At 36.0% G+C, this 11249-nt stretch overlaps 1 protein-coding gene across 2 annotated transcripts; it reads left to right on the top strand.

The window, feature by feature from the left end:
* Positions 1-863: 863 nt before the first annotated feature.
* Positions 864-7041, top strand: LOC130647251 (bone morphogenetic protein 5-like). 2 transcript variants are annotated; one of them, XM_057453039.1, is made up of 3 exons: positions 864-908; positions 3777-4130; positions 5301-7041. In XM_057453039.1, the coding sequence occupies exons 2-3, from the start codon at positions 3821-3823 to the stop codon at positions 6173-6175; spliced, it is 1185 nt and encodes a 394-aa protein (XP_057309022.1). In that variant the 5' UTR covers positions 864-908; positions 3777-3820; the 3' UTR covers positions 6176-7041. The 2 variants fall into 2 exon arrangements, with proteins under 2 accessions (XP_057309022.1, XP_057309021.1); XM_057453038.1 differs by lacking the exon at positions 864-908 and having other exon boundaries at positions 3509-4130.
* The last annotated feature ends 4208 nt before the right edge of the window (positions 7042-11249 follow it).

Here is an 11249-nt window from a genome sequence, read left to right on the forward strand (position 1 = left end):
CCATGTATGATCTTCGACAATCCATACGCTATCAAGGTTTGTTTTTAAGGTTCAAACTTTCTTTCCTTCCTTTTTAATAAGAAACTTTGCTTCTTTACTCTTTTCAATAGAATCTAGCGCACTTGCTGTGTTTATTAAGACGCAACATAAATAAGAACAAGATAACAACATTCAAGGCTCAAGTAATAGAAAAAAAATAAGAACTTTAAAGCTCAGTGAAATTTTATAGGTTGTTATAAAAAAACGCGGGGGACAAGAAGTTTTAATCAAAATAATCCTAATATAATGACGGATGATTAAACTCTAACCAAATTTAAACCTTTCCAAACAGAGTGTTACCATAAAGATCTTGCTGTTCCAAAAATACTATTATGTTGCTACGCAACTTTCATTGTAAAAGTTTTGTGTCTTGAAATGTTGCCAGAGTAATTAGAAAAGAATTACCTGATGCATAAGACTATGAATTTCCTCTTTTCGGTTAAAAAGCATATGCACGTATTATAGTAAGTTAAGCCAGAGATCTGTGGACAAATTGTCATAAACGCAAAAAGACTTTATCGAGCATAAAATTGCAGCAACAAAGTTTTTATGCTCTGTGATGGAGTGCTTTTAAAATTTGGTATTCCTTCGCGGATGCTATATTTTAATCTACGCAATGGTTTAAAGCAAAGAGATATCAAGATTCTAGATTTTGAAATAGTAGACCGAAACATCATGTGCCGAATGTGAAAATATGTAAAATATTTGGAATTCAATTCAACGCAATTTGCTTTTAAAAACTATTTATTATTTCCATAACTTTGTTTAATTGCGCTAATGATGCAATTACGAATCAAACTAGATTTCATTCATCATTTGAAATATTCACATCATCGCTGGTATTGTACTTTTTACAGCGCTTATTTCAGGTCAGTAGTTCAATTAATCTTTAACTGAAGTTTTTAAAATGATAGCCATATTTTGCTTGCGTAGTACTACACGGTTTGTTTATAAGAAACCACTTTATAAGAAACTGACTAGTCGCCTTTTAAAAAATTAAGAAACTTTTACTAGTTGTGAAAATGTAAAATTTTTAATTAAGAAATTCTTTTCACATATGTCTCCCTTTGATCAAAGCATTAAGTTATTATTAGCTGGTACGAGTAGCGAGCAGGTTATCCTGGTGAATCGGAAATCTCCTTCAGAAATAGACGGTTTGAACGGAACAGAAGTTATTTTGTATGATGAATAAAAGTCGAAAAATATATTAGTTCATCTTTTCTTGTATATATATGTTGATGAAAGTCTCTTTGTTGGTGTCAAAATCAAAATCAAATCAATGTTTTTCATTGAAAGTCCCTCTTATAGACCTTGTCAAAGTCAAGAAGCTTTTTAAGAAACCTTTCCTAGTATATTGACCTCAGAATTTATGACTAGTTGGTTGTTTTCTTGGTTTGTTATAAAAAAAACGTTGTATTTTAATGTACTTGCATGAATTAAACGAATTCAAACTAGTATTTTTTTAAGTATTTGTAACACAATCAAAAAATTATCTGTGAAAAAATATATGCTGCTTTTTTGTGGTTTTAAAAAAAATAATAATAATATAGACAAGAAGTTATCATTTGCATTGTTTTTTGATTTCTTTGTCTCTGTAAAACTCAACTGACATGTGAGTAAAATTATTCAGGTTAAATTCAATTGTGGATATTTGATTGTTATATCGTTTTGGGAAACAATGCATCTTTATAACAGTAAGCATGTGTATGGAAAAAAATACGATATTAGAAAATGTCAATAAACAAAGAAAACATGAGAATTGTGTTGAAGAAATTCAGCTTCTGATTCGGTGAACAAGTCTTTCAAATTGAACGTTTTCTTTAAATATAGCACCTTAAGGTTTGTGACCTTAGTCCGAGGAGAAAATCTTTGATGACAACTTTTCCATATTTTGAAAACTAATGTAACACCTATGTTACGCAACATTGTTGTGTCTATGAAATCATTGATTAGCTGTCTGTATATTTATCTATCTTTGTTCTTTAATACGTTACAACTTTCACGAAAGATAGCAACATCTAAATTTGAATCATTCTTTCATTTCATGGCATATACACACAATCCAAAAATTTAAGAAAGTTTAGGAAAATTTAAGAAAATTGGGAAACATGGAATCATGTCACAAAGAATTCCCCAAATTTATAGGTTATATCTGAAGTTAGAGGGGAAACTTAAGCTCGGTCTGCACTTTTGATCTCAGGCATGGTATTTACAGTATAACATCAAAACCGGACTGTTGAAAAAAAAAACCTCTAAACTGCATCGACCAATGAAATCAGCGGATTTTTTAAATTTTGACGGTTTTTGTTTTATTCAGGTGTTATAACTTACTGTTAATTCGAAGCAAAAATAACATATCCCTTTATTTAATTAGAGTATAATTATGAGAATATCAGGTTGTGATTTTAAGTTAAAATCAAGTTTCCTGTTTACAACAATAGAGAAAGAAGAAGAATGACCAGTCCGGTACAATGGTTAGATGCAATATTGGGTTTTGCTCAAGCTAATTCTTAAAAGTCGAAACAGAAAACATTAATTTTTGAAATTTTATAAGTTCTTGAAACCGAAATGATAAAAAAACGTTACAGTATATTTCGTGGATGTTATTGTATTTATGTGGTATGAAATGCCAATATATAAAACGTGATTCATCATCTTAACGATACAGTGATGGCTCATCAACTATCCAAGTTTACTATTAACGACATTCATGTCTCTCATATTCAGGCCACACCGTGAGATTGCGTGAAGATTGATTGCTGATTCACAGTCATTAATTTTTGGCTCGAAATCATCGTTATTTACAACATAAATTAAATAATTCGAACGCTATTTAGTTTAATTAAAACATTCGATATTATCAGTTCGAAAAAGTCTTAAATTGGACTGCGGGGAATTCTTCAATTAAATGTTAAAATAAATAAATTATTTGTGCTCTTGTATTTATCTCACAGACAGCTTCTATAAAATGCATCAATATTGGTTTCAGAAAGTAAGGAATTATGAACCCACTGATTTAATCTTATTGACGTCATCTGCAACCAAACTGTGCCAATACCGTGTTTAGAATTTCCCAATATAACTTTTTACTTCATATATCTTGTTTACCTTTCTTAATACGCTTACATTAGTAGTTGTACTACGAGACAGTAAACATAAAAGTCATTCGACATAAAGTTATGATAATTTTATAAGAGTAGACACATATATTTCATTGAAATAATTTTAATTAACTTTTATTTTTAAATGGCTTTAGTTATTTTATTTAAGTCGAAAAACTTTTTTGTGGGTAGATGTACTTTGTTGTATATTTGTTGATTATATATAAATTGTTTTTTCAAATTAGTAGTTTTAACAATTATTAAGAACAGACAAAAATTTAACAATATTGAAAAGCTTTGTGTTGTAATACCAGTAATTTATGTCAATCTTCCAGAAGTAAATATTAAAGGTAACACGTTCTTACTTAATGGGCAGATAGCGAAACGCCCTGTAACATACAAAGTAGGAAATACGATATTGAATTGACGTTGAAATTTTTTGTGTATTTTTTTTGCGGGATGTCAAATGTTTTTTCCCTGGACATCAATTGACGTGTAAGTCAAAAAAATTTATACCGCAATTAGGAAATGAGTTGGCGCTTTATTTATTAGTCACATCAACTTTCATATATCAAGACACGTCTATTAATTTGTTATTCATTTAATATTTAATTTATTCAATATTTTTTTATTTAGAGGTTAAATATTGAGAGAAGGTAATGTAATAACCCAAATAAACAATGCAGTTACTTCACATAGCCTATGTGCTCGTTGCACTGGCATGCAACTATGAAGCCGTGCCACTGAGTTCAAATCTACAACAGACTATGGACGTTGTCTTTGGAAAAAATAACATACCTAATAATTCTAAATTTGGTAAGCTGGGGCGTGATATTTCATCAGCGAAGAGATATATGATAGGTTTATATCAGTATATGAACAAAACAGAATGCAGTATGGGCCAGTGTTTCAACAAGAGTGTCATTGCATCCACAGACAGTGAAAACATGGTGCATGACGCAGACACAATTGTCAGTTTTGTTCATCACCGTAAGTATTGTATTTTCAATCTTTATTTGTATTGTCTGGTAGGATATATGCTGCTGTTCATTTTCCAATATTAACTAACAGCTATTTTTACAAACTCAGAATGAGAAACTAACCAAGATAGCACAAAATACTCCATACTTGAGAGTTAAAGGTAACCTTGGTTGTCATGTGGTGTGTTGGTAGTGATGCCCTGAATTAGTATCTTGCGCCTGAAATAAACTTTCCTGAATTATGATCTCAAAAAACGCCTCGAGACAGCGAGATGTTTGAGCTAGTTGTACTGTATTAATAAGAGCTCGTTTTTGTGTATTAAACAGCACAGTAGTGATGCCTTGAATCAGTATCTTGCATCTGAAACAAACTTTCCCGAATCAACACCCCGCCCTCTAAACGCCTTATCTCAAAAACGCCTCGAGATAGCGATGTTTGAGCTAGTTGTATTGTATTGATCAGAGTTCGTTTTTTTGTAATATATACTATTGTTAAATATGCCGTCATTTCTAACCGCTATTTTTAATCGCTGAAATAAGAGCTACTCCCTAATAAGCGATTTTATTATTAAATAAACTTTCTGGTCGTTTTTTTGGAATATGCTGTTAAAAAAGTAATCAAAAAAATAATATGAGAAAAATTATACATTGTTTTAAAATTTTGTACTTTAAAAAGTTCCTCTTCTCCTGTTTCTTACCCTGCAAATTTTGTTGTCATTCAATCAAAAGTTTTACCACTATCACGCTGTTTGTAGTCAACCGGTAACCGGTGGTTGTTACTACGGTAACATTTTCATAGCACGTTGTAATGGAATGTTCTGAGATAAAAAACTCCGTGCTTGCTTTCACGCTTCTGTTTTTATGTCGTTTTTGTTTATGAAATGTTTTGCGGAATAACTTCGGGGCGAGCATAGAAAAACAGACATTTTAAATTTCTACGTATCCAATAAAGTTATCGAATTTAGTTCTCGTGTACCTTTTTTAATAAGGCGTGGTGTTTTGTCCCAACATGATCATTTTTATAAAAAGTTATTCCAGTGATCATATTTTTACCTCGATTCTAGTGCTGTCCAATCTCGTTTCCAGGGATTGTTAGGTTTTTGCGTTGGTTTCTACTAGAGCTACACATTTAAAACACAAAAATCATGGAAATAAAGCTATTAATTTTTATTTTGTTTAGCTTACATTCCGCGTCCAAATATAAGCGACGAAGAGGGAGCAGTTTTCTTTAATGTGGAATCGAATTTTAACAACGAGGATACGATCAAATCAGAAATTCGTATTTACTTAAATACTTCACAGAAAACAATAGAAGGTGCTACTTTAAGACTGTCGGTATTTGAAATAGTTATACCTAAAACAAAATACACCATGTTGGCTTCTAAGCTTGTTAATGCCACCGAATCTTCTTGGCACGAGTTTGACGTTTTAAGAGCTACATCAACATGGAACGATGAGCCATCACAAAACAATGGGTTGTTGATTGTCTGTGAAACACTCGAACGAAAGAAAACACCTCTGAAGGAGTGTGGTCTCATAGATGTAAAAGGCGAAGACGATTATCGCCCATTTTTAGTCTCGTTTTACCAGTCAGACGAAGAAGAACAAGAAGAGTATTTGGCAGAACAACTTCCAGAGAACGAAAACAGTACTAACACGAGAACGAGGCGCAGTTTAAACGATCTCTTTAAACAAGCTTCGAAAAATGTGCCTGGTTTCTACGAGCGCGAAGCAAACCGGTTTACATGCAGGAAAATTCCACTCTACGTTACTTTCGAAGCGTTAAAATGGACGGACTGGATCATCGCACCAGAGGGTTACAAATCATACTACTGCGGAGGAGAGTGTAAATTTCCTTTGCATCATAACTCGAACGCAACCAACCATGCAATTATACAAACATTAGTGCATTCCTTATCTCCTAAAAGGGCTCATCCGCCATGTTGCGCTCCATCGCGGTTGGAACCGCTTACAGTTTTGTACGTAAATAATGACGAAAACGTTGTTATTAAAAAATTCTCCAATATGATAGTGAATGACTGTGGTTGCCAATAGCGACGTCAGTTTTAGTAATGGTAGCAAAAACATCGTTTTCAAAAGCGCTATCATTCATAACATCCTCGTACCCAGCGTCTGATTCTTCATCGCAACTGTCAGAAGCTCACAAACAACATTCCAACAAAATAGTCACTGAGATCTTCTGTTCATGATATCGATATATCGATGTATCGTAAAACGCAAGAAAAAAGCTAGAACACTTACAATTTACAAAGTATAAGCGACCCTGTGGAAAGAGACACAAATATGGAAACGAAGCTGCTTGAGATAATTACCCAGGGTTCAAAAGATTGTGCTAAACTGTAAAACATACATAAATAATAATTAAAAAATAATAACAAGTTAAATATATTTCTGTTAAACTTCAATAATTTTATTTCAAATCTGACGAAATGGTTTGGAAAATGGAGGGGGTAATTTAGGCAGTACAGCGCGTAAATAGAAAATTTTAAAATTTAATACTTTCAGATTGGTTAAAACGCTGTTGAAATTCTATAAAAGTTTTTTAAAAGCTATCGCGCTTAGGAATTTTTTTCTTTAATTTGAAAAACTTACACTGTGAAATTAAAATAAAAGTTAAAAATGTCAACCTGGTTTCCAGAGCTCTTTTGTATATCACCGTATCGATATAAAAAAATAAACTGAGGGCTCTATGAACTAGGTTTTGTACACGTAGCACTTTACTATATATAAATTCCCATTATATTAGTTTCACAAAAAACTAGCGACACTTTTTCCAAATTCATGCATTTCGTTTAGGTTATATGACGACTTCAAAAATGCACAGAGACAGACAGATAGACAACTAATATTAAGATTTATGGAACTTGTTTTCCATCTGCTGTTTATTCACGTTTAGACTGTGCGTTAATTAGAGTTAAACTTTTAACGTTGGGGTTACTGGAAACTGGAAACTTCGATGATTAACTAGCGCACGTTTTAGCAAACTCTGATTAGCGCGCGGGCTAAATATCATACTTTTTTATATTTAACGCGAGTTAGCGCGAAATCTTTTTATTTCTACAAACATGTTTTTTATAACAAAAAGGTTATATTTTAAAATATATATATTATTTTTTTTATATTCTCCATATTACCTTCGTTTTACAAAAAAATCACTTTCCTAATATCTTTACTGTTTTTTATTTTTATATTTATTTTTTTTATGCTGTTTTCCTTCTTTATTTTAATTCGCGTTAAAAAATTAACTGCAATAAGCGCACCTCTTTAACGCAAATTAACCGCAAATTTATACCGACTGGTAGCCTTATGGTAGAGCGTTCGCTTTCAGTGCGGAAGGTCTGGGGTTCAAACCCCGGCCGAGTCATGCCAGAGACTATAAAAGTGTGAATCTATCCGTTCTGCTTAACGCTCAGCATGAGAATAGGATTGATATCTTAGGCGGTTGTCTAGTTGAGCGGCTGTTGTGCTTGCACGACTTTCGTAGCTCAAATGGGAGCTTTAAATGCACTAGGGCCCCCTTCGAAGGACCCTCTTGGAAAGCAGTACCAAAAGGAACTGAGGAGGCTATTCTGGGTAAATAATTTCAATAATAATAATAATAATAATATCGCTAAATGCAAATTCACAGGACATTCTTTGGAGCCCTGGAGGTCCTTGGAGCCCTTCAAAGGAAGGTAAACAGGAGTGTCAAAACTCTGGGTTAACATGTCCCCCCCCAAGCATTTAGCTCTTTGGCGGGAAGCAGGGCCAGAATTTTAGACTTTTTGCCATCCAGTAGGCAGTCGTCTTCATCCAATTGCGGGCAAACGAGTCTCAACCTGTGGTTAACATCGGTCCTGTAATAAGCATCATGGTTACTGCTTGTGTAGTACTGTTTTGCGTGATCGTAGGGTAGGCCTAAAAGCTCTTGTAGGGGTCTATGAATAACCACCGTATACCCGTCACTGACACGGAATCTGCAGAGTCCATTTTTCAGGACAAACAGTTTAATCTTGTCTTCCGCTTGGCTATTGACAATACTCGCAATGTCCTCTATTCTCTACAGAACATTCATAATCTCGATACGAGTCACCCTCTGATCGGGTCCAACTTTCCGGATCGTGAAGTCATTGTTGCTGTACAGGTTAAGCCATCCTGCTCGAATACTGATGGATTTCAGGAAAATTCTCGTATCTTGTCTAAGATAGTCCTCGAAAATCGTAAGCTTTTCGATATCGGTGATGTACAGCTGTTTCATCCTTTGTTTTAAAACAAAGAATGAATATATACCAATACAACCCCAAGGCAAACTATAAAAGTAAAAAAATGGGGGGTGGCCGCTTGGTGTAAACAACTTGGAACACCAAGATCTCTACCTGTCCACGGAGTCAGATATCTTTGTGGTATTCCCGGAGTTTACCAAGTATGCTATCAAGGTTTCAACAACCTACTTTGATGACCCCGTTCATTCGGATCCCTTACATAGTCCAAAGGATGTTGGGTGTAGAACAGCTACCCATAGACGATACCTTTGATGACAGGTTCATTCCCCAAATCAATATCGACCAAACGTCTATTTGGTATCGGAAAGTTGAGTATATCGCCTATTGTGGCGATATCAGCCAAATCCGATAGCTTCAAATCCTTATCCTTGATGATCTGGTAGCAGAGTGCTCCATAGTCGTTCTAATTAGCCTCAACGATATAGAGCCCTAGACGTTCAATATCATCCTCGAGATCATCATCGATCTCGTTTCTTGCAAATGTTGCCCATGCTTTTTCGCCTGACGCTGCCCTGTGTAAAAGATCCTCGTCCGTGGGGTATTTAAAACCTTCCTAGTCTACTCCACCTCGATACCTAAAATTTCCAGGCAGGTAGGTCAATAACTGGTCACTGACCCTGCGTTGATACAGCAATGTAGTACGGGTACCTGAATGTTGTACTTATTGTAAATTGATTTTGTTTTATATATGCTTCCATATTGTTGATATTTCAATACCTTTTAACATACGCCCAAAAAGGTCAAAAATGATATCCCATGCTATATGATGTGGGGCAGTCATGATAACAAATACATCATACGGATTTTTAGCCTTACCAAAGGGGCCCGTGGGAGATGCCCCACTTCTGCCTATAATTTTTACTACCCGCAAGAGTAGTAAAATAAAATTAGCGTCTACCTGATCCTCCAGTGCCGGAACACCCAGGTCATCCCGAGTAAGGTCAATAAGCCCGAAATGGTTCCTATACGTTCTACATGCCCATCTTCTTCAAAACGATTAAAGGCGTGTATGCCATTTGGGTTGTCGATGATAACAATCTCTTCGGACTTTGGGTTGTTGTCCTTGAACCATCTCCTTTAAGTAGGAACTATATGTATTTGAACACGCGAACAGTAGTAGGGAAGATGATGATGATACCCGTCATCGTGCTGTGAGGTATATTTTCTATATACATGATAATGTTGTCCTTTCCGGGATCTTGAGCATGTGGTACGTACCGTTCTTTGATCCTCGCATTGTTAAGATCGTTCTCGAGAATGGCAATCTCCATATCTTTTTCTTCGAGGGATTGACGCTGTATTTGATCACGGATTTTTGGGGACATCGTGTTGCAGCAGTATTTCCTAAACCTTCTTACTTCTTCTTACGTCGTACTTTTGAGTGTCCCCTATACTCCACACGAAAACCACGTTGCGTTTTTCGGCAAGAAGTAGGGCCTGTGAAAATTGTCGTATGCGGATTTCTCACGACATCCAACATTTTATTTCAATAATTCGACCACTTCCTGTCGTGAATTTTGGGATATATTGCAGCACAGCCCGAACCTATCAATACACCCCCATGCTTGTTTTCCAAGGACGGGCATGGCATAGCTTGGTATTTCGAGCTTGATATTTGAGGGGTGGTGGAGTATATATTAATTTACCCTGTAGATACCTCAATACCTTGCGGTACCTCTCGACGAGCCGTGCCTTCTCCGGACTCCTTCTCCATCTCCGATGAGTTCAGTATACTAATATATAATGTCGTATGTATTTCCTATTGAAACCCCTGAATCTCACTATAATAGCAAGGGGGTCTATTTCATATTCAATGTCTTCGATGTCTTTATTTTTGACACCCCGCTTCTCCTTCGCTTTGGCCAGGCAGTCTATACAGGTCTTCGTCCGACCATTACCCCTGATTTTTAACTTGTCCGGGGGAAGTGTTTTTTTACAGCATCTACAATGTTTTGTTGTCATTTAATATTGCGTCTTGAGCACTTGACTCCTTCCATAACTCATGCTTGTCCACCCTATTTGGGCTTCGGCACTATACTTACCGGCAACCATTTGGAGAATGGGGCTCGGAATGGGCTGCCGGTGTGGTGTTTTGGGATTCATTTTTACCCCTGCTAAGCATATACCAGACGCCTACTCCTATCGCCGATATGGCTAGTGTTCCTACTCCATAGATGTGAACCGACTGTACGGAACTTGCCCAAGAAGAGGTTTTGACTTCAGGCTCTATAGTACCCTCTTGTTGTTTTATTTCTTCCTTCTTCTTCTTCATCAATGCTGCCAATTTGTGTCCCTGTACAACTCTTCCCGGATGCTTTGGTGGTTTTTTAATGACTCTCTCCTCTTGTTTCCGATCTTCTTCACTCATTTTATTATAGCACGGTCTCCTCCACCGTATCCGCCTCCATCACCACCTCCTGTTTCTTTTTGCTCTTATGTCTGGCCGTGTGTCCTGCTACCAGGAGTGGGGCTAAACACCTCCCGATGGTGCAGTACACAAGAATTCCTAAATCGGTCATGGAGTCCGGATTATCGGGTCTTCTTCGATATCCTTTCGCAGTTCCTCGACAATGTCGATATTCACAAAGTTCCCAATCATATTGGCATATAGGCTAATTGTTTGAGTAGACAGTGCTTTTGCCGTCTTTTCTCCATTTTCCCGGAGCTCGCGTTGTACGTATTCTGTATGGATCTTTTCTACTGCCTCATCAGGGGCCTTGTCAATGGAGCCCTCTGTAGATTTTTAGTAGGTGACCCTTGCCTTTGCGAAAGGCCTCTTTCAGAACCTGACGCTTATTGGGGGGGGGGTCCATATGTTCATATTCTGCAGAGGCACTGTCAAAGAC

The sequence above is a fragment of the Hydractinia symbiolongicarpus genome, chromosome 6, assembly GCF_029227915.1.
Source record: "Hydractinia symbiolongicarpus strain clone_291-10 chromosome 6, HSymV2.1, whole genome shotgun sequence".
In the NCBI taxonomy this organism is placed as follows: domain Eukaryota; kingdom Metazoa; phylum Cnidaria; class Hydrozoa; order Anthoathecata; family Hydractiniidae; genus Hydractinia; species Hydractinia symbiolongicarpus.

Coding starts and splice junctions, on each gene's coding strand:
- LOC130647251 (XM_057453039.1), top strand. CDS start 3,821: ATGCAGTTACTTCACATAGCCTATGTGCTCGTTGCACTGGCATGCAAC. Junction 4,131..5,300: donor TGTCAGTTTTGTTCATCACC/GTAAGTATTGTA, acceptor TATTTTGTTTAG/CTTACATTCCGCGTCCAAAT.